Below are 25,578 nucleotides of genomic sequence, written 5' to 3'. Positions count from 1 at the left end.
AACAAAGCAGACATCGGTGTCACCACCTGGTCTGACCACGCTCCGATCACAATATCGTACATGACTCAGTACCCAATATCTGGCAACAGGTCATGGCGCCTTAATGATACACTCCTTAGGGACCATTCATTTGTAACGCAGATTACAGGAGACATGGAGACCTACTTCGCCACGAATAAAACGGCAGACATAGAAGTAGACATACTTTGGCAGGCACACAAAGCGGTCCTTCGGGGCCAACTCATCAAACAAGCCAGTTATAACAAAAGGCAACGTATAAAAGCTTACACAGATACGGTCACCGACCTTGCAGAACTCACCCGCACGAACAAAGCTTCACCATCACACACTATGACGAAACGAATCCTCCAGCTACAGGCAAAACTCGGAGACATGGAGCTAGCGAAAAAAAAAACCTATTTTCTGACTAAACTGAAACAGAAATTTTTTAAGGAAGGCAATAGAGCAGGCAAAATTCTAGCAGCCCAACTAAAATCGCGAATGATACAATCTAAAATAGCATTTATACATTACAAGAAGGGACAAAAGCTCACTAATCCGCAAGATGTTGTAGAAGAATTCGGTAGATACTATAGCGATCTCTATAATTTAGCCCACAATAGCGACACACATTCCCCCAACCAGACTGATATAGTTAATTATCTTCAAGATGTCCATCTCCCCACACTCTCGACAGAAGAATGCCACATGTTGACACAACCGTTTCAAACTCAAGAAATACTAGACATAATCAACCACCTACCAAAACAAAAATCACCCGGGCCGGATGGCTTTACTAATCTATACTACCATACATTCAAACACATTTTAGCACCACACATGACCAACCTCTTCAATCGGTGCTTCCAAATGGGCACTATGCCCGCGGAGATGCTGAGGGCACACATTTCCACATTGCCGAAACCAGGGAAACCCCCCACCCATTGTGCCAATTTTCGACCCATCTCTCTTTTAAATTGTGACACTAAAATATATGCCAACTTAATAGCGAGCAGGTTAGCACCAATACTCCCGAGATTGATATACAACGACCAATCTGGGTTTATAAAAGGCAGACAGGGGTCGGATAATACCAGAAAACTGCTGAACATACTCTCCCACATAGAAGATGAAAGCATAGAAAGCCTTTTGCTGGCCTTAGATGCCGAAAAGGCATTTGATAGATTGCACTGGGGATATATGTCTTCGGTGTTGACTAAATACAGCTTTCCACCGAAGCTAATCCAAGGGATCATGGCACTGTACAATGGCCCGTCTGCTCAAGTGTCCCATTCAGGCTTCCTCTCCGCGCCCTTTATCTTGACAAATGGAACTCGTCAAGGGTGCCCCTTATCCCCCCTCCTTTACATACTAGCACTGGAGCCTCTAGCCACTAAGATCAGACAAGACCCAACCATCACTGGCATCCGAATCAAAGATACTGAATACCGTATGACCATGTTTGCAGATGACATCCTGTTAACCCTGAGCAATCCGGAGGCATCTTTACCTAAACTTATGTCCTTGCTACACGAATTTGGACACATCTCATACTACAAACTAAATACTGCTAAAACACAAGCCTTACCATTGCACATACCTACAACACGTATACAACATTTACACACCACATTCCGCTTTGACTGGCGGCAGAAACATATTACATACCTGGGGGTAAAACTAGCTCTCCACAAACAGACAATGGTGTCCTTAAACTATAGTCCTCTCCAACACACCTGCATCTCTAGCTTTCAGAAATGGAGACAGGTCAAGCTATCGTGGCTAGGCAGACTTCACACTATTAAAATGGTGCTGCTACCGAAAATCCTGTACATATTTCGAATGCTCCCTCTGCAAGTCCCGACAAGTTTCTTTAAGACACTCCAAGTTACCTGGAACAGGTTTATATGGAATAGCAAAAAACCTAGGTTGCCTCTTTCCTTACTTCAAAACCCTCAGTCAGAAGGGGGCTTAGGCCTACCAAAGATAAGCACATACTATGAAGCTGCCATTCTCGAATCAGCAATACGCCTCCACACAACTCCACAAGTTTTCCAGTGGGTAGATATGGAGAGAGACAGAATTAATGCGTCATCCTTGACGACAGTTCTGTGGACACCGAAGATATATAGGAAAAAAGGGTTACCATGGTACCCTACCACGTCTCTAACAATGAAAATTTGGGATAAATTCCTAACCATCAAGGTCGACAAAGGGAAATATAGCGTACATGCCCCTCTAGCGGCAATAGAAGAAATATCGCCATGGCTCTCACTAAAGACATGGACAACACACGGCATCTATTATGTTGGAGATGTGTGCTCTCGAACCGGGATCCTCGCTTTCCCGGAGTTACAAGAAAAATATAACCTACCGAGCTCCTTCATCTTCCCATACCTCCAATTGAAAAGTATTGTCCAAGATAAATTAACCCTCCAAACCCAAACATCAGAATCAAAGGCAAATATTGCTACGTCCCTGATTGAGAGATGTCGCTCGGCCCCCACTAAACCCAAATCTCTATCCCTATGCTACAAAACTCTTTTACACATTCTACCTCCCAAGTCCTTCACCTATGTGTCCCAATGGGAAAAGGATGGCTTGTCTGGTCTCTCAGACGAAGAATGGCTACAAGCACTTAATGCACTCAAGGGTAACACTTCATGCTTCTCACATGTAGAAGCGCACAGAAAAATGGTCTATAGATGGTACCTCACCCCACAGCGCCTGCAGCAGATATTCCCTAATGCAACCCCCACATGTTGGAGATGCGGGTCACATATAGGAACTATGATGCACCTGTGGTGGGACTGCAAGAGGATTAGACCCCTGTGGGATAGAACTCAAAAGCTCATAACAACCATACTGCCCAAAACGCAACATCTTACCCCACGGGAAAGCCTTCTACTACTTCTTCCAACTACATGGAACTCTGCAGCAAACAAAGTAATTACAATTATCATTCTAGCGACAAGGAACCTTCTAGCTGGGCACTGGAAAACAACATATTGCCTGTCACATAAAGAATTGTCTGACAAAATTTACCAGTTCTATAGATACGAACTGCTTTCAGCAGTCTCCCACATCTCAGCAAAACGAATAGAAAGTATATGGCTACCTTGGCTTACACTTCTGAACAAAGAGATACCGAACAAAAAGACAAAGGATCAGAGAAGACCCCCATGACGAGAAGATAACAATACGCAATACCTACGTTCTACCAACTTGACACACCCAGGCCAACTTGTGACGGCCTTCACCGCTAAGCGACACAACCTATACTACTGACAGGCACAATATGAGACAGATATGTACACACCATCCAGACAAACACAGGAACAAAATAGTACCTTGCCATGTTATGTCCCACACGACCCGACACAACACGACATACAAGACTTAGCTACCTAAAAGTTTGGATTAGTTCAACTCGATCTTAATTTAAATCTACTATTAGTATTATTATTATTATTATTATTATTATTATTTTTCTGTTACACAACTTACTAATTAACAAATGAACCTAGTGAAGATTTACTGATTGATCTGTAGGTGGTACAATCAGGGCTAATTGTTAAACCTTGTCAAACCCACTGTGTTCTTTACTACTAACTTATTTGGTGGAAATATTCTGTAATCTTGAGCCAAAGAATCATCATGCACAACCTTGATATGTTGCTATTTTGTCACGAAAACACCTTGTTATGTCGGAACATGCATAAAAAGGACATGTAGTCCTATGATTTGTTGTCTCCCTTTCCTCCCCCCCCACCCTTCTTTCTTTCTGTACCCCATCTCCCCTCCCTTTTTCATTTGAAAAAAAAACAATAAAAGTCAAATTTGAAAGAAAAAAAAAATGCAGTCTCTAGATAGAATAAAGTATGTAAATGAAGTCTACATAAATAATCTAAATGAATGCATCATTGTGATTTTATTTCTCACACCTCACAAAAACATATTTGTTAAATATAGGCAATAGGTAAATATCTTGAAATTCCGGAGTGGTAAAAGTTCCCCTTTGATGCAGTCTGGATCAGATTCAAGAGTATTTCACCAACACCATACCACAGCAGACAGTCAGACTAAATATCTGATTACACATGTAGGCATTGCTTCTTTGAGAATCATTTGCCTCTTACAGTAAATGTTCTGAAGCATTTATCTGATTCCTTCTGCTCAGTGTGCCTGCCCAGGCATGAGAGGCACACGCAAGCTGGCTTTAGACAAAACCTTGGACTAATACTCAAGGGAGAGCATTATGGAGGCTACTCGTCTTCTGTCTGCTGCTTTTACTGGCATAACAAAGGACATCAGAGATCTTCTGCATTCTGAATTTTGAAGTTGCCTCCCATCCGATAAAAGAAGGGTCTTACAGTGATGCAGCCCGTATCTATGGCAACAGGTGCTTTTTTATTCAAAGGATAAGCATGCATTGTTCAAGCCAATCTGCTAACTATCATAAGTGCTACTTTATTATTAAATTAAAGGAAAACTGTCGTAACCTGAGCTAACATTACTCAATAATGCAAGTCCGAGACTGTAATATATAAATAATACCAGTCTAACTGAAATGTGAAAAGTGTGCTGTTTGTTTAGAAGGTGATTATCTGCTTAACGTTGCACTGGGCAAGCTGTATTTGAAGTCCTCAAGTGCAAGGTCTATAGGTGATTTTATATATCTATTCAGTGATAGTGTTGGTTGAGGGATATGCTCATGTGTGCCACAGGATCAGGGCTTCTCCAAATATTTGACCACAGGATCAGTCTGAAGGAGAAACAATGCCCACCAAGGAGACTAAGACTTGAAGCCAATATGCAGTAAAGGCAACACGTTAGGAAGGTAGTAAGCTGAATCAACTTCACAGAGATGGAGAGATCAAGGATAAATCCTGGTTACCGAGGAAATGGAAGGGTATGCTCATATCGGAGGCACTGCAAACAGCTAAGTAAAAGCTGACAACACTGGCAACTGGACTGAGCAGATAAACCAGAGAAGAAGAGGCTAAAAAATAAATGCCCTGTTTACCAAAAAAACATCAAGTTGTGTTCACAACTGCAGGGTAGCCACAAAATATCCACCCAGGACACACCTAGAACCAGGGCCGGCGCCACCTGTAAGGCGACCTAGGCAGCCGCCTAGGGCGCAACTTAGCAGGGGGCGCCGGATCCCTGCACCCGGCCATCACCGGTGCGTCTCCTCATGCTGCGCCGCCTGAGCGCTTTAACAAGCCCCAGGCGGCGCAGCACTGCTGTGTGGGGGCGGCCGGATTTGAGTGACCGGCAGGAGGGAAGCGCAGAGCGCTCCCTCCTGCCGGTCTCTCAATGTAGCGTGGCCGGGCGGCGCGGAACGCGGGACAGGTACCTCTGTTTCCTGTATCGGCCGCCGGCGGACTGACAGGAAGTGCTCACTTCCTTTCAGTCCGCCGGCGGCCGGGTACAGGAAACAAAGGTTCCTGTCCCGCGTTCCGCGCCGCCCGGCCACGCTACATTGGCAGGAGGGTAAGGACCACTGGGGGAGGAGGGAGGGGGACACTTAGGACCACTGGGGGGGGAGGGGGAGGGAAACCTAAGCTAAGGACCACAAGGGGGTGGAGGGGACTAAGGACCACAAGGGGGGTGGAGGGGACACTAAGGATCACTGGGGGAGGAGGGGGGGGGGACTAAGGACCACTGGGGGAGGAGGGGGAGGGGACACTAAGGATCACTGGGGGATGAGGCGGGGGGAACTAAGGACCACTGGGGGAGAAGGAGAAGGAGGGGGGACTAAGGACCACTGGGGAAGAGGGGGGGACTAAGGACCACTAAGGGGGGAGGGGACTAAGGACCACTGGGGGAGGAGGGGGAGGGGAAACTAAGGATCACTGGGCGAGGAGGGGGGGCACTAAGGAACACTGGGGGAGGAGGGGGGCAGTAAGGACCACTGGGGAAGATGGGGGGAGTAAGGACCACTGAGGGAGGAGGGGGGAAGGTCCACTAGGGGTTTGCCAGAGGGAGGACCAGTAAGGGGGGAAGAGGGGAAGGACCACCAAAGGGGGGAGGGAGGACCACTGTGGGAGGGAGGGAGGACCACTAAGAGGGGGAGTGAGAATCACTAAGAGGGGGAGGGGGGAGTGAGAAGACCACCAAGGGGGGACTGCAGAGGGACAGGGGGCCAAGGGAGAACACTGAGGGACAGGAGGGAAGGGGAAATCACTAATTGACAGGAGGGGAGAGCACTATGACATTTAAAAAAAATAAATAAAGAGCTGCTCCCCTCTCAGTCCCTATCCTACCCCACAAACCCTCTCTTTTACACTACACACATACACAATTCATCCCCACACACACACACAGAAACATACAATGCATCCTTACACACAGACACACCCGAAACACACAATGCATCCCTTACGCTCACACAAACACTCATTCTCTTACACACAGAAACAAAATGCATCTCTTACAGACACACACTGCATTCAATTACATACACAGAAACACACCTTGCATCCCTTACACACACACACACACAGAAACATACAATGCATTCCTTACACGCAAACACACACTGCATCCACTATACACACACTACATCCCTTACACAAATTGGTATCCCTATACACTACATTCTATAAGAACACACACATTACATCCTCTACAATAACACATAAAACATCCCCTACACACATACACTCCACTACCTGTGAGAGAACTCATGGGTGGGCCATGTAGGTGGATTTATGTGTGGGCATTGTAGGCATACTCACGGTCAAGCCCTGGGGGCCCAGACCTTGAGCTGTGTAAGGGGCCCCAAAAAATGGCGCTGCTTCCTGTTCTACACCACACCTGTGGAGCCAGACTGAGCCCATCATCAGCCTATTGTCCTCATCTGGTGGTAAGTAGGCAATCCAATATATTATTAGTGGCACTAATCTCTAATTTACCTCACATTAAATGGATACTATAGTTACCAGAAGCACTACAGCTTAATGTAGTGGTTCTGGTGTCTATAGCCTGTGCCTGTAGGCTTTTTAATGTAAACACACTGTCTTTTCAGATAAAAGACACTTTGTGCAGACTGACGTTGGCCCATATGGCAGAGCATATGAGCGGGGCATTGTGATGTCACATGGTGGGCAGGACATATGGGGGGGGGCGGCAAATTTATTTTTGCCTAGGGCGGCAAAAATCCTTGCACCAGCCCTGCCTAGAACAGAGACTGAACAGTACTAGACGAACATGTGGGCTCAGTAGCTACTAGAATGAATAGCAGACCACTGCATGCTACCCGAGATGAACCAGTCACCATCACAGTGGGAGACATCCAACAGCAAATAGCCCTGATGAAGAGTTGGTCAGCTCCAGGACCTGATATGATCCACACCTTCAGGATCAATTCTGCATGAATACCTAGCAGCACAAATGAATCAGCTGTTAGCAACAGGCTCCCACCCTGACTGACTAACACAAGGTGGAACAATACTGGTCATGAAGCACCCTCACAAGGGAACAACATCATCTAAACACTTGCCTTCCCACAACATGGAAGGTCCAGTTAGGCATCATAGTCTTCAGGATCGTTGGGCATAGGAGTCAGTACATAAGCAATACTCAAAAAGGGATTGCAAACACTAGAAGATCAAACACCAACTGCTGGTAGACCAATCAGTCACGAAGGATTCTAAGACCAGCTAGACCAATCTGTGCACAGCCTGGATTGACTACAATAAAGCCTATGACACGATGGCACATATAAATATACTGGAATGCATGGCTTTATACAAGGTCAGCAAGACACTAAGAGTCTTCATCAAGAACTCGATGGTGTGGAAAACAACTCTAGAAGCCCATTCCAGGATTATAACACAAGTGAACATAAATGCGGTATAGACCAGGAACCTACTCACTATGAATGGAGGATTCCACCTGAAATCCATCATCCAGAAACTATATACCAGGAAGGAGGTTGGGGCCTGATGAGTATCAAAGCCACAGTCCTGGATGAAACACGGAGCATCCACAAGTACATCAGAAGATGGCTCCCAAAGATGAACTGCTAAGGGAAGGCAAGAGAAAAACAGAGATAATAAAGAGAATAAGAAGAAGGGGAAAGACATAAAAAGGGGGAAAGGAGAGGGTGGGAAGAAGGGGTTATAAAGTGGAGGATCATTTATTACCTGATGGTTTTATCAATGTACATAACACATGATAAGTGGCTCCAAGACCTTGAGGAATGTTTGATCCAGAGGGCATTAGGGAACCTAGTCATGGCTAAGACATCAGCAACAGGGCTCCTTCATATATATTGACTTTGTTTTATTTTTTTTCTTTCACACATGTCTGATTTACTAAATGTACTATATGTACAAATGAGTTTGCAATGTATAAAGGTGCCTATCAATTTGGATTTCTTAGTGCTAATAAAGTGCAGACATTATGCAGATCAATGTCTCACGCTCATTCATCAGTTAAAATCCCATAATTGCGTGATTTAGTAATTCATTTTAAAATGCTTTACCTCTTGTCAGGAAATGATTTTCATTTAACAAGTCATCAGTTCAATGAGTAGGTTTTTAATACCTAATTTATAACTGACTTAAATCAAGACAGCTCCCAAATCTTAAATATTCTTCAGCGTTTATAAAAAATAATTTTCATTGTTGTTCTTTTAGCTTTCCATTAAGAGATGTTTTAATATTTAATTACAAAGAAATATCAGGCGGTAAGACTGTGCAAAACATATCCCCCTTCTAAATCAGTAAATGGTGTTTATCAACGCGTGGGAAATCTTGCATGAAACTGTAGCAGTTTATTCACTTAAGTCACTGAGAATTGTGGAAAATCAATAAAGGAATTGCAAATATCAGCATAAAAATGGCAAACTGGAAATTATCCTAGTCTCCAATCCTTTACAAATCTGTAATTTTACCATTAAAGGAACAATTAAAGTACCATAACACCTACAGCTCACTGTAGTGAATATGGTGTCAGGAGGGCAACGGCACTATCCCACTGTAATTTGTGAAACCATACTATCATGGTCTGACATTTACCTCGGTTTCACTCTTCTCAATGAATGAACGCCAACATTGAGTTATCCCGCTCACCTGGAGCAGTGCTAATACTCAGCAGGAACTAGGTAAGTGTCAAACAATGCGAAAAGAGTTTGGCAAGTTAATTATGATGAGAGAGTCAGAGCACTCTTGGCACCATAACCGCTACTGTGAGCTGCAGTAGTTATGGTGCTCTGACTGGTGCTGTCATCTTGCAGTTGTCTTGTCAAATTGCCATGATTCCTAGTTAAGTAAATGAAAACATTTGTTTATTTTTAAATTAGTGTAAATAAATTAAATTAAGCCAATCAGTAGCTCCACATTCTCAAAAATGATACCTGGTTTGTCAACAAAACAAGTTTATGTCAAGATAACAAGTTGTTTTCTCAAGATAACAAGTTGGAAAAATATAACAAAAACATGGTCTCTGGGTTTTCGTACCAGCATAATTTTTTTTATGACAAGTACACTGAAATTAGAATGGATAAATTGCATGACAGAATATGACTTCAAGTGACCTTTCTCTCACTCGTCTGTCATTGTTCTATAGTTCAATAGGGCAAAACATTGAAACAAAAGGTAAATGTCTTCCCCCTTAACCCGAAGTATTTAATTTAAGCCTCTTGGCCCCTTGACATCTACACATGTTTTGGTTTTCCCCACCGACACACCTCTACTCTCCAGTACAAGTGAGCCTGGCACTGAGTTAATTGGACTGATCATGGGGATTTAAATAACCAGACGGCTTTTAAATCAGAAAACTGTCTCTGAGTCTCTTTTGTCGGTGATGAATTTTCTGTGCTTCAAGCATATCTTCAGCTAAACTCACAAAAGGTAACAGCTTCCTATAATATTATTTTTGAACAACAAATTATTTATTGTATTGCATTTGACTGCGGCTCTTTTTGGTGTTGGAGACAATCTCACAGAATTGTGTATTACAAAACCTCAAATAAGCTATATTGCAAAAACGGCAAGGCCTTGCTTGAATACCTTTGCTTTTATCATCTATACACTGTTGTAGCCAGACAGCTAGCAAATATTTATTGTTACCATAGAGACTTCAGTGGTGACCTGGATGTCCACAGCAGTATCCCTGGGTGGCATATTTGCCTCTGGGCAGATTCGTCAAAGTAGCTGTATCCTCGTGTTTTTGAGTGTCATTAGGTCTGCTATTGCGTCATGTCCACGCATGTCCACACATGGGATACAATTTAGCTTTCTTGGGAGTGTTGTAACAGATATATTTTTGAATCTCTTGTTACCAGCTACATGCTATTTTTTTTTTATCTCTTGTTACCAGCTACATGCTATTTTTTTATCTCTTGTTACCAGCTACATGCTAGTTTTTATTTGTGGGGGTCTTAGGTTGTTCCTGCCATCCAAAAGTTTGCATCATTTCCATAAAGTTTTCAGTTCTTTGTCCAAGTGTAAAGTTTATTTAATTTCGCACATAAATAAACATGTAGGATTTCCCTTGATCAAAAAAAAAAAAAATCTTAAATAAAGATTGACAAAAAAAAGAAAAGAAAAATGAAACTATGGCAATAAATAATGATGGCCAGGTGGGCCTATTTGCAGCATTCGATTCCATGGACCAAGTTTGTACAAAAATGCAATGTTTTACATTGCAGGGTTAAAATGGCAGGACCACTGCACCTAGACAATTTATTCGAGATGATGTCGTCTGGGTGACCTTTTTGGTCCATTTAGTTTCACAAAGGAAATAAAGGAGAGCAGATTTAAAATATTGACTTAAAAATATTTGATTGCATTCAAGTAAAACTATAATTATGCTGCATGAAAAAGTACGTGGTGTCATTGCACCATGCATAATCTGTGTGTCATTAAAGTACCATGTACACTGCTATACATGATTCTGTAATGGCACAGAGTACATAGGTATACCCCAAACTGTAGACTGAGCGGAACTAAGGGGTAGGGAAGGGGTAATGTTAATGTAGCATTAAGGCGGACTTAGGGGGCGTTCCTGGCATTAAGGGGGAAATCTAAAATACTTTGAGGATAGGTGTGTAAAAAAAATAAGAATTTACTATAATAAAAAAATGAAATTAACATAGTGTATGCAGAAGTTAAAAAAAAAAATAACAATACATTAAGTGCCATTAAAATAGACAAAGCTGGCATTCCAGTTGCATAAAACGCGTTGGTGTCAGACAACTGAGAGCATTTAAAGTGCCATTGTGTTGGCGTATTTGTTAATGTAGAATGGAAACATTCTTTTAATCATCTTTGTGATAATAATGAGACATTTTAATGAAGGTGAAATGAGAAACCTGAGGATTCATTTATATTTAGTACATATTTTTAATTGTGCTTGAAATTGAGGTAAACTTGACCTAAATCAACATCTTATGCTATATATGAATAGCATACACGTTATTTGGAAAGTCTCCAAATACATTTCTTACACCAATTTATCTTGAAAGAAGATATGGTTGTTTAAAACAAATATCTCTCTTGCGTGCCTTAGAGGATCTTGCAGATAAATTCAACTTTCAACTCCTAACCATTTAACAGCTGATCTTGATGTTGTGAGTATATACTGCGTTCTGCACTATTACTGCATTGACAGGGCTAATTACTAAACAACAAATTTTAGTAAGATATATCTGAATGGCAATATCAAGGCTAGAATAGCTTATTTTAAAACATACCCCCTAAGATAGCCCCAGCATGTACCCAGAAAATATATAAAATTATTAATATTTTCCTGAAGCATCCTGAGTGTGCATAATCACTTTCAGGACTGTCATTTCGATGCCACTCGGTAACGAGAAGAAATATTAATATTTTCATATATTTTCTGGGTACCCACTGGAGCTATCTCGGGGGTTGTGCCCTCCTCTTCCCCCCTTTTTATGTTACCAATGTTCCCCCCACATTACTGTCCTGTATCTGTTCCTGGCCCTCAATATAATTCACTGTCATTGGGACAAATGAGCAGTTGACAAATCTGGAACAACCTTAACAAGCAAATCAAAAGGCCAGAACCTTAGCAGGAAAAAAGATTCGGATGATGAAAACAGAGAGGCATATTACGGGACTTTAGAGCAACTGGTCTTAACAGAACACCTCCAAGGAAGAAAAGAATGTATAGTAAGCACAAAAAATTATAATGTAGTCCTAGCCATTGTCAGTGTTCTAGAAAGACACAAAAACTGAAAGCTAGTTGCACTGAGAATTCCAGAAATACACTATATCAGAGAACTAGCCATAGTTGGGAGCCATAGCCAGAACAAAATATCAGAAAATATACTCAAATTGATTTAAGAGCTGCAAACAAACACAAAAGGGCAAATAAACCTCAATGATTCAGGTTTCAATAGGCCACCAAATTACATGGAAATGGTGTAAATTCATAAATGCACGTCATTGCTACCAGTTTGATATGATTCATCATCATAAAATTACAATAAAATAAAGTGGTGAGGCAGTCAGCAGCTTGGACAAAACAGCTTACATGGAAAACATTAGCATTAGACTTCTTAACATCATATATATATATATTCATTTTCCTATGGAATTTGTCGCTTTTTATCTTTTTGACCCAAATCTATTGCTCATTATTTACTTGGGTGGACTGCCTCGATACTGACAATAAATAATGGTCAAGTTGAGTTGTAGACTTAGGTCAGCACTGGTTTCATACCCACATTCTTGAAGAACAAAATAAAGTGAAATAAATTGTGTGAAATCTGATCTTTCATACATGCGATGAAGTTTGGTTTGCTTTACAGAATAATACAGTGTCTCAAAGTTATACATAAATGTATAAAATTGTCAATTTTATACAATTAAACATGGTTGTCATATTTTGGCAAATACTGAACCTTCAACTAGTTATGCCACTAGACACAAAACTTTGACACTAAAATGGAACCATCACTTCTCTGGAAATTACACAATTTGATAAAACATTGCAAAGCCGATATAACCTTTTTTTTCAATTGACAAATTTTAAATGTGTATTAAATGTGCAGCCTTTGGTAGGAATCAGTGGGCACAATCATCTCCAGTTCTCATATATAGAATGTTGAATTTACATGCTTGTTTCATTCAAATTTGGACTATATTAATTAGCTCAGAGGTGACACCCTCTGCTAATCAGTGTCGTACAGCCTCCTAGCACCATAAAACAACAACAGATTGTAGCAGTTATGATTACAGTGACCCTTTAAATATTTATAAGTTGACAATCAAGTTCAGTCCTGGAACAGCCAAGGTACCCAAGGAACCTTCTCCACTAGGTTCTCTCCCAACCATTGGTTCCACACCTTCATGAAGATATAAGAGCTCTCTATGCTAATTGAGAGGTGTAAAGACTGTGGGTTTTGGTTTTTAGGTGTGGGTGTTTTTTGTTTTGTGCTTGTTTTTTGTTGATTATTTTAATGACAAAAAAGAACAGAGATTTTAAAATGTTTGACAAGTATATATATATATATATATTCTGAAAAGCGACAATCCCCTTTAAATCAATCTCAGAAGAGGGCAGCCTTGACTAATGTTATAGCAATAACTGGCGAAAGAGCTTCCAGTGCGTTTGTTGTAAAATTAAATAGTTTTCAAGGTTTTTTGTCTAAAATAAATGTTTTAGCTTGTGCGTGTGTGTTTTTGTTTCATGTTTTATTCTCATTTTTAAAAATTGAATGACTAAATAACTAATGCATAAAAGAAATCCCTACTGCCAATTTCTATATACCAGTTATTGCCCTTTGAACTCAAGTCTATGACCTTCCATCTAACCTGTTGCAAGCTACATTTATTCTCTTTGTCGTTGTTCCGTATATCACTGGCATATTTTTGGGTTCCAACAAAGAATCCGTTCTTCTATCACTCAATACCAGACGAGATTCTGTCTCTTCCATTATTTAATGCTGTATATCTTGACTTCTAGTTGTATTCCTGTTATTAATGTCAGTGCTGCATAACACCTATTCATTGTTTGTCTCCAGCCACAGGGGGAAAATGTCCCTGAAAGCAGCTACCAGCAACATCACCAACAAAAATGATCCAAAATCACTGAATTCTCGAGTGTTCATTGGGAATCTAAACACAGCGGTTGTGAAGAAGAGTGATGTAGAATCAATTTTCTCTAAATATGGACGGGTGGTCGGCTGCTCAGTGCACAAGGGATATGCGTTTGTACAATATTTGAATGAGAGGCATGCGCGGGGGGCTGTCCTTGGTGAGAACGGTCGAGTACTGGCTGGACAGACATTGGGTAAGTAGCATCATATATATGCTCAAGAATTAATTCAATACTTAAAGGAACCCCCCTCCATGCTGACAAAAAATGTCAAAATCTAACTCAAAATAGCCAAATCGGAAATGTTTGGCTATATTGGCCAAAAAGGTGAAAATAAAAAGAATGCTCCAGGCACCATAACCACTACATTTTGCTGTAGTGTTTATGGTGCCAGGAGTGAGAGCACTGGCAGAAATAGTCCATTCAGGAGGGATAATGGAAGTTCCTGCTGAGGAACTTACGGCTCTCAAGAAACTATGGAGTGGCGCCAGGAGGACTCCATTTAAGAAGTCAAACTGTTCAAAAACGTTTTGACTCCTTACAATGGGTAAGTGCCAGGGGACTCCTGCCACCAAAACCACTATAATGAGCTGTGAGTGTGGATGGTCCTAATTTGTTAAAAAAAAAAAAACTATGTTCAATTCTAATGTATAGGGCAGGGACGTATTAGCCGCGAGGCAAACAAGACATTTGCCTTGGGCAGCATTTTCCAGGGGGCGGCAAAAAAAGCCGCCCCCAAATGCCTAGGGCAAATGTCTTGTCAGCCTCGCGGCTAACTAAAAATCCAGTCGGGCGGGCGGCGCCGGTGAGGAAGCACTGATTAATGAACTCTCTGCTCAGCTCCCTCGCGCGCCGCAGAGTGATGCCTATGGCAGCACAAAACCAGGATACACCACTGGTCTAGGGTGTTCCTTAACCACTTTAGATGCTCTCTGCCTGCCTCTTGTAGCGTAATGGAGGGTAAATGGAGCATACGCAACAGTTGCCCTAAATGTGTTGATCACCTAGTCTAATGCTTCTCATAGGTAAGCTTTAGACTAATGCATCCCTATGGATCACTTTCATTTAAGCAGAGTGAGGAAGGCAGCCCTCCTGGCTGACACCTTTACAGGGTAAACCCATTCCTAAAAATGCAGATTTGTCTTTTACGAATTGGGCCATGGAGAGTTTCCTGTTATCAGTTAAAGCAGTTTTCGCAAGCTGAATATCCTTTGTAGTCCTGAATTTAAGCACTCAAGTACACGTCCCACAAGTCCAATTTGTTAAATAGTTCAAATGTGCACATGTAGGAAAGCAGGAGATATCATGGGAAATGACTGAATTTATATATATATATATATATATATATATATATTATATATATATATATATATATATAATTTGTAATAAATGAGGGCTTGCACTCACGGTCTGTAGATAAGTAAAACAATTCTTGTTTATTTCAATTCGATTAAAACATGGTTGCTGCCATCAACGTTTCAGCCACTTTTTTTTTTTTTTTTGTATGCTGAATTGATCCTGATGAAAGCCACAGGAGTGGCTGAAACGTTGATGGCAGCAACCATGTTTTAATCGAATTGAAATAAACAAGAATTGTTTTACTTATCTACAGACCGTGAGTGCAAGCCCTCATTTATTACAAATTATAGTAGTTTTTGGCTATGGCTCTTATGCACCCGGCATTTTTTCATATTTTTGAGTGTGTGTGCTGGGTAACATTGGACATTATATATATATATATATATATATATATATATATATATATATATATATATATATATATATATATATATATATATATATGTAGTATATAATGATCTATGGCATTTTGTTTCATCCACATGCATTTAAAACCCAAATTTAATAAAAACACATTAACAATTAATAGCTTTAGTTTATTGTTAATTAAAAATTCCATAATCACCTATGTGAATGTTTCTCTTTAAGCTATGAACTAATCCTCACTTATAGACAGAACACACATATGAAGCTAAGACAGAAAAGTCCTTTTATTTCTGAGGATTCCAGCCGAGCATTTGATCTAAATCTTGCCTGGATCACAGAAGGTACTTAAAAGCAGTAGTTAAAACCAATGCTGTGGTTTGGGGCAGGTGTGGACCCTGCAGGTATAGCAGAATGTGGCAAATAGTGCTGTATGTCATGCTTATTGGGGTTGTAGTTAAACACATGAAGGTACCCAGAGCATCAGTCTTTTAATGCACTTTTTATATGTAAATGGTTTGTTCCCTGGGGACAAAGAGATGGAAGATATGTCATGGGAACAAAAAGAATGTTAAAAGGAAAGTGGAAAATGACAGGCATTATTTATAAATTGAAGTCATATTTATTTGTGCATAATTTTTCCTTTCATTTTGCATTTTAGATCACACTGCCTTACTGCACTTGCGAATGTCTCTGACACATAAAAATAATAAAAAAATAAAAATTAAATTAAAAAATCCCTTCTCGTTGTGTGTAAGTTTAACTGCTTCCTTGAATTGGAAAAAACACAACAATTGTCTTGGAAGTTTGTGCAACCTTTCCCGCACAGAAGGGGTTAATGTTTTAAGACATGACATACACTTGTTCTTTAAGATATTTGAGTGAAAAAAATCGTACAATTGTATATAGTATTATTAATCCTTTTTAATTTGTATAAGGGACTCATGAGCAAAAAATATATACTGGATATTTCTTTTGGAAAATATCCAAAATATGAGTTACGTCAACACAGTGTCTTTACTCTTTGACCTGTTCACTCTGATTTGGCCTTCTGTGTTTGGGACATTCTCCAGCCTTGAAGTATACAAGACAGGGGAGAGTCCAGCCATGAACCCTACACTACTGTGCCACCAGTAGTATGGACATTCAAGCTTTATGGCCAGTTGTAGAAACTTAATTGACAGAATCTCTTTCCTTGCTATTATTTAAAACTACAACCTGTTTGGTTTTAGTATCGGGAAAGTTGTTATACCTATGACCTCTGCTGCTATTGCAAGTTTTGTGTAATGAGACCTCCTCATAATTCCTGAATTTGTGTCATTAATTAGTATAAAAGGGGGGGCACAGAAGTGCTGAGGTTCCCAAAAGTGGGAACTAGAGTGTGTCTGCAGTACTAGTAGGGCATAACCCTTGTATATATACAGAAAGAGGAAATGTGAACCCAAGCTGGAACGGCTTCAGGGACACTAGAAAGTAGTACTGCAGTGGCGATTGTGTCTGATGAGAGGACCTTAAGAGATAATAAACTTTATTGCGGGCATCATAAAAAATATATATATGATCCCAATAAAATATATAGAGAAAAGGAAACTTACTACACCTTAACAACTATACACCCAGACTGTGGGGGAGGGAGCTAAAGTAAGACAGGGTCTATAGAAAAATATAGATTGTCTATACAGGGGACTGAAAAGATGCCTCTAGAGGGTAGCCCTGCTAAAACAAATATCGAGTGAGCCTCTGTAGATATAGAGTCTATATATGGAGGCTAGATATATGTAAATGCTAGGGCTAAAAAACAGCACCAGACAGTAACATATATAGGACTCTGTGGTAGCTGAATATCAGGAATAACAGAGTATGAGGAGAAAGAGAGAATTGTGTCTCTTATATTCTGCAACAGAGTGTACTCGATCCCATAATATAGATCTCTGAAAATGTTGCAAAGCTGAAGCTGAAGCTAGGACTGCAGCAGAGTAACCGTAATGGCTTAAACTTAATGCGAGCTGCCAGGTTATGCTAGAGAGTGCACACTGATCTGTGTGAGATTGTGCACAGAGGAAAAAAGATTGCTATATTGCACTCACTCAACGCATAAGGGCTGCCTCCTAAATCACACAGTGATGTTACTATAGGTGCTGCAGAGTCACATAATATCGGCTGGATCAAACTCCTTTCTCCTGTGTGATACAGAGCTAGTAGGATGAGCTGTCAAGAGAAAAATGATTTCTACACTGCAATGAATGAGATTGCCACGAGCTAAAGACTAGCTCTAGTACCAAAAGCTTCCCACCCCCTGGTGATCACATCAAACTGTGTAGTGAAACAAGAAAAACATAGGACCTAACGCGCGTTTCGGCGCTCCTAAAGCGCCTTTGTCAATGGTAAGGCATGTACCTGAACCTACAGCGTTTAAATAGCGAGTCAGATGACTCGAACAGCCAATCTGGGCAGTGGGCGTGTACTGCCTTTTGGCGCCGAGCTGCGGATTGCTGGATACATTGTCACTCAGTGTTGTTACCGCCCACATGGGAGTAACAGGGGCGGAGTCATGCCGGCATTGAAAAAATTACTCGCCGGTTCTCACTGTCTGATAGTAATCCGTTCAGTGAAGTTATCAGTAAATGAGCTGATGAAAAATAAAGTAAACGGCTCACTAAGCTTTTTGTCACATGAAGGATTTTCAGAGGGGTATCTGCCCCTAACTGATCGGGGTCCGAACAACTTCTATCGCTTGAGGGGGATATGTCAGACAGTGAGCAGCTAGAATGAGTGGATAGCTCACTCTTCTAATAATTAGAAGAAAATACATATTATAGTCAGTTAAAGAACCAACGAAGAAGTGGTTGCTCGCCAGCATCGTGCCGATGTGATAGTGCTTAAAGCGATATCCACATTGACAGATGAAATCAGAGGATACTTGTCTCTCATTTAGGTAATGTCTAGTAAAGCATGGCTAATGAAGCATACCTATTATTGGTTGCCACAGGGTCACACCTAGTCATCACCCCTTTGTTCATTGCTAGGATTTGACTAGGAGGACATTGTGGCCACTATGGTGGGAGCATGCCTGAGGGATGCTATTACTAGATGATAGCCTTGCAGAAGTTCATCATTTCATACACCCTTATGCCACATATGGAACACTTGTCAAACAGGTGACAAGTGCTGTGGTGATCACCTCCATCTATGGTCGTCGCCCTGCTCGCCAGAATATGACTTCCATATATATATACACATGGTGGGTTCTTGTTCCCTCTAGGAACATGAAAACACACTCCTGGTATGTGGAGCACCATGAAGACGGAGCTTGTATGGTCTATTACAGCACTGTAATAGACCATACAAGCTCCGTCTTCATGGTGCAGTATAATGTCCTCATAGATACTCACCTCTCCACGCAGAAGTTCCACAGTCCATTAAGCACACACATATAAAGCTCTCTCTTGTGGCTCCCCCCTAGAATGCCTCGCATATTTATGAATGTGATGGCTCCACATACCAGGAGTGTGTTTTCATGTTTCATGTTTTCAAGTAATTAAACCTACCTCACAGTGCCAAATATTTTTCATGCTGCTCATGTTAACACTAAATTGATTGTTGTGTGTGCCTCCTCAGATTAGGTCTTCAGTTGCTTAATGTGAGCTCTTTAAAATCTGCTGCAAATTGCCTTACAATCTTGTCACTGCTGTGTTACACTTGCCCTACCTTTGTGATGTCACACATTTGATGTGTGTGATGTCATCAGCTGGCATGGTGTCTATCTGTTACAGTCTGTAGTGTTTGTGTATCGCATGTAAACATATAGTATGATCAGACTACAAAGGTTGTTTACCAAAGTGAGAGAATTGTTGGGACCTCAACGTTCCAAGGAATATTTTTTTCAATTTAGCTATTTTGTCCTCAAATTTTAAATTCACTTTGAATTCCTGTCAGTTCTTACTTTAGTGATTAATCCGTTTAGTGTTTTAATTTTTTTTTTTTTAAAGGGTGTCCCATTTTAAAGTTATTGCTCAACAGTTATCAACACAATCACAATCTACATTTCCCAAACTATTTTTGTGCTGGTAATGCGGTGGATGTTTGGAAATGATATTGTAAAACCGGTCTTGAACTATGATTTTTATTTAATAAAGGAACACTATAGCATTAGGAATACAAATATTAAATGTTTCGGTCCACGGTCTCCCCTTGTAAGGAGTTAAAATGCAGTATTACGTTTTCCCCGTGCTACCATCCCACCCTCGATGATCTTAGCCAATCCACTACTTTCTTATAGGAAATCACTGGGAGGCTAATGCTCTTGCACGGCAAAACGCCTATGAGACGATCTGATGGAAATAGTCGAGTTTTACTCTATTTCATCAGTAGCACCTCTTGTGGCTTTCTGAGTGACAGCCACTATGGGCATTTAAACATGCGGAACAGCAATGTTTTACACAAAACTACAGGGACATAGCACCCAGACCACTTCATTGACATAACATGGTCTGGTTGTCTATAGTGTCCTTTTAATCTCTTGATGTTGTACTCAGGAGTCCAACAGCTGTTGGAGATTTAACTACACTTCCGGAAGCATCATTGGAGTTTCATCAGCCAACCCAGAACGAAAGTTCAAGGCTGGCTATTGTCAATTCTGTGCATATTTCTTATTCACTGGTGAGAGACGTCAGCTGATGCCTTCCGTTTAACGAAGGGCAAGGGCCACGGCTTCCGGCGTCTGTAGATGCCAAAAGTGTGTGACTGGGCCCGAAATCTGGTGGTAACCAGGTAAGGGAATAAGCTGTTGCTAAACAGTTTGCCCCATTACTGGGCAACTGGGCCAGGCTACTCATCCCATCATAACCACTACAGCATGCTGTAGTGGTTATGATGCTTAGAGTAACACTTTAATTTCTTATACTTTTTACATTACATAAGACCTTTCTTTGTAAAATCAGGACACTGTAATCCCTGTGAATCTCAGCACCCAGCTGCTCAGAAAGGCCCTAGACTCTTGGAAAGCAGTGAAATGCATCTTAGCAAATTATACAAACAGACGTCGATAGTGGTACTTAGTCGAGAATACCGCTGTGCTAGACAGTCAAGTAAATTATCAAAACATCATCCTGAGGATGCATTAAATCTGTCTCCGTTTTGCCCTCAACATCCTGGCAGTACCCAGTTTAATATACGGTGGGTTCACCAGGGGCTGGCACAGACAGCTGAGCTAAGATTACTGTTATAGAACAGACTGTCAGCCCAACGGTATGATTTGCAGGACACGGATAGGAGCTCATAGATCAGATAGGCCGCAACAAGGTCAGTACTGCAGACACAATCAGGCAAATAGACACTGAATAATGTATATTGTTACACAGTCACTGTGTAGTACAGAGTAGAGATGGCTAGCAGACGAAGATCAAGGTGAGTTTAAACAAGGACTTATTCACTAAAGAGTGAATTGTGACAAATTTTAAATTGAATTGAAAAAAACAAAGCCAAATTAATGCAAGGGTTAAAGAGTTACTACAACCCTCCTTTATGCATCATAGTTTTTAATGAATGATGCCCTATTGGGCAATATTCTTTAGGTTCCCCCCACTCTAAAAGCCATGATAACTATATTAAAAAAAAAAAAAAAAAATACAGAAGAAATTCTCCAAGCACTAAAAGTGTAATTTACAGGCGCTAAGTGCTACAGCTAATTTTTCTGGAGACCAAAAGACAAAGTGCTTCTAATGCAATTAGCTGTAAAACATGAAATAATTAATTACATATAAATAGTGTTAAAGTGCTGATTAACATGCAAAATTACCTTGATAATTATAGAACCACAATAAAAACCATAAAAGAGTGGAGTCAAAATAACTCCATTTAAAGAACAAAATAAAAGTAAAATATTTTGCACACAAATATACTTAATATCTTTTAGGGGTTTCAATAAGTCAATTCATATAAACTGCATTGTGCCTTTAAGAAAAACCAAAGAGCATATAGTGCAAACCATCTAATACATCAAACAAAATAGAAATTGCATATAAGTCCTACAGGGGGCAGCTCACAAGTAACGAGTGGAATAGAGCCACTCGCACAGGCTCTGGTGCATCAAGGTGTGGTGCAGTGGATTCTGATACATAAGGCCAATCAGGAGATTGGAACATTAGTTTCAATCACAACCTTAATTACCACGTCCCCTTCTCCCACAACTACTTCACACGAGGTCCAATCAAAGACTTCTCATAGACAAACCTTTGATTGGACCATCTAACAGGCTCAGAGTACATGCTTGCAATCTGATCTGGTGAGGAGAGGGGGAAAAAAGAGTGTGGACCCAGAGAGCGGTAGGACGGAAAATAAAAATATATAAAAATATTATTATTTTCCTCCCCTATCTCTCTTTAGTAGTGCGGCTGAGCAGCATTAAAATTACAGTACGATAACGCTCTATCAGGACACTACACTGTGTGAAAGGTGTGGCGATATGACATCATATTCCCAGCAGCTGCTGCCACTTATAATGTAGACAGTATCTACCTGCTAGTAGGAAGTGAAAGAGGGGTAATCAGTGAGTCCTGTTTAGAGGGTACCTCAGAGTTTCTAGCCCATGACATGGGTGGTTTGACAATCCTCGTAACTTGAAGTGAGGTTCATCACTAATACACCCAGCTGTAGCAGTCGCCTCTTTAATATGCATCAAAACTATCTGATTGGGACAAAAGTTGGGATGTATCAGAATTGCTATGGTGTCCCATCATGTCCAGGATATGATACAGTCACACACACTACACATTACTGTGAGACTCTATGATACAGTCATACACACCACACATTACTGTAAGACTCTATGATACAGTTATACACACTACACAATACTGTGAGACTCTATGATACAGTCATACACACTACACATTACTGTGAGACTCTATGATACAGTTATACACAGTACACATTACTGTAAGACTCTATGATACAGAGATACACACCACATATTACTGTAAGACTCTATGATACAGTTATACACACTACACAATACTGTGAGACTCTATGATACAGTCATACACACTACACATTACTGTGAGACTCTATGATACAGTTATACACAGTACACATTACTGTGAGACTCTTTGATACAGTCATACACACTACACATTACTGTAAGACTCTGATACAGTTATACACAGACACAGTACACATTACTGTGAGACTCTATGATACAGTTATACACAGTACACATTACTGCGAGACTCTATGATACAGTCATACACACTACACATTACTGTGAGACTCTATGATAGTTATCCACACTACACATTACTGTGAGACTCTGATACAGTTATACACACTACACATCACTGTTAGACTCTATGATACAGTTATACACAGACACAGTACAAATTACTGTGAGACTCTATGATACAGTTATACACAGTACACATTACTGCGAGACTCTATGATACAGTCATACACACTACACATTACTGTGAGACTCTATGATACAGTCATACACACTACACATTACTGTGAGACTCTATGATACAGTTATACACAGTACACATTACTGCGAGACTCTATGATACAGTCATACACACTACACATTACTGTGAGACTCTATGATACAGTCATACACACTACACATTACTGTGAGACTCTATGATACAGTCATACACACTACACATTACTGTGAGACTCTATGATACAGTTATCCACACTACATATTACTGTGAGACTATATGATACAGTCATACACACTACACATTACTGTGAGACTCTATGATACAATTATATACAGTACACATTACTGTGAGACTCTATGATACAGTCATGATATGATACAGTCATACACATTGTGCATTACTGTGAGACTCTATGATACAGTCATGATATGATGCAGTCATACACATTCACTGAAAGAGACACACACTCACTGACAGACACACACATACCCACTTGCAGACACAGTGACACACACTATCAATGACAGACGCTCACTGACAGACAAGCTTACATACGCTCTAACTGATTTGAAACACACTCACTGACACAAACAGACTGAGAGACACACTCACTGAAAGATACTTACACATTGTTGCACACACATTCACAAACTAGTTTTATTTCTTGTGGTTATATTTTTTTAGGCCCATCCAGGGTCTCTACCTTTAAGAGATCTGGTGTGTGTCCTCTCCATGTCATTCAGTGGGGATCTTCTCCATGCAGTCCAGTGGCTCCAGCAATCTTCCAGTTCCTCACTGCTCCCTTGCACTCAATTTAGTGATGCCAGGGCTGAAGTGAAATATTTTTTTGGCTCTAAGCATCATAGCATGGTACTTTCTTGACCACCTGTGACAGGCCATTGGCCTGCTCATGGCGGTGCCCACACCTTCTGGCATCTAGACTCAGTGCACCCACCCAGGATTTTCCATGACAAACTCTATCCCAAATGCAGACCCCCCTCATTCATCTGACAATCAATCTTCTCCCTACCAAGAGAAGGTGGTCCCTGCAATTAAGCCCCCTAGCCCAACTCACCCCATTCACGTGCCAAGCATCCCCAAACTTAGCTATATGCACCTTGAAGACCCCAGGTGATTTGACTTAGGACTGGAGGAGAGTGGCTGTGGCTTAAATAGCACCATATCCCCTACATCAGCATGTGGGGATTTAAAGAATCACTCCAAGCACTACAGGCATGAGGCCCATCATTAATTTTGATAGTACAGGAGACAGTGGGTGTCCAAAAGACTTTATGTAAGTTGTCTTAAATGGTTTGACTATGTACTCTGTGAGTGCACCCTAGTACTTCTGGCACTGTAACCACTACAGTGGGCTGTAGTGCTTATGGTGCTTGGAGTTTTCTTTTACGGTGATTTAGATAGCACATTTAAGCTTCATAAATATCACTTGCGCTACACATAAGCTTAATGCACTTTGCCAAGGAAATGTTGCATTGTGCACCAAAAGAACATTGTGTGTATGTACTATCTGTGAAAGGATGCGTAATGTGTTTATATATTTAGGTATATAATGAACAAAGGTTGTAGTTATACAAAGGTATATATTTAACAAAGGTCCATTTGTGGACCAAAACCTTTATCTGCTTTTCTTGTGTAAATCAATCGTTTTAAATGATGCACATTTTTCATTGTGTACAAGCAGATAACTTACATTTACAGCAAAGAATGGGTGGTTTCCGCTGTGTCTCTTTACAGGAAATGTTGCCGTTGACTGGTTATGTTTGCATTGTGGCGAGAAAAAAATCACTGCAAAACATGCGTAAGGCAATTCTTGTTTGATTGAATGCTTTAAAAGCATGGGTGACTGTTCTGTTGCGGGAATTATTTCTGCTTTGAAGGATTTCTGCTGGAGGTGAACAGCGCTAATTTAAAATATTTATACTGCATATATGTATATATTATTATGATTATTTTACTCATAGTAAATATAAAATGTCACTTATAGGTGTTATGTACAGGAAGTTAAATGTGTGGATTTTCTTCTGTGTTGTCATTTTTTCATGCCTTCCGAATTATTGGGATCTGGCGCAACAGTCCAATTTGGGATTCCCGTCTTGTTTCTTTCTCTGGTGTCCCCAAAATGAAAAGTTCCCAAAGACAGCAGTGTGAGCATGTAATTACATTTGTTCACAGTGCACAATTAAAAGGAATGAAGAGAAGATGACGCCATTCTGATTTAATTAAACATTATGGGGATGCCCTCCCTGCTTTTATTAAATTGGGTCCAGTAGTTTAGGAGAGAAACTTAAAGGGTAGACGTGCAATTCATTTCAGTCCG

At 40.6% G+C, this 25,578-nt stretch overlaps 1 protein-coding gene across 1 annotated transcript in view; it reads left to right on the top strand.

Moving 5' to 3' along the window:
- RALY (RALY heterogeneous nuclear ribonucleoprotein) overlaps positions 1-25,578 on the top strand; it is a 211,965-nt gene that overhangs the window by 151,418 nt on the left and 34,969 nt on the right. The window contains exon 3 of the mRNA XM_063455725.1: positions 14,009-14,277. Coding sequence (XP_063311795.1) covers positions 14,022-14,277 — 256 coding nt within the window. The 5' untranslated portion in view covers positions 14,009-14,021. The remainder of the gene's footprint in view (positions 1-14,008; positions 14,278-25,578) is intronic.

The sequence above is a fragment of the Pelobates fuscus genome, chromosome 5 (genome assembly GCF_036172605.1).
Source record: "Pelobates fuscus isolate aPelFus1 chromosome 5, aPelFus1.pri, whole genome shotgun sequence".
NCBI lineage: Eukaryota > Metazoa > Chordata > Amphibia > Anura > Pelobatidae > Pelobates > Pelobates fuscus.
This window is presented reverse-complemented; position numbering and strand designations above follow the sequence as displayed.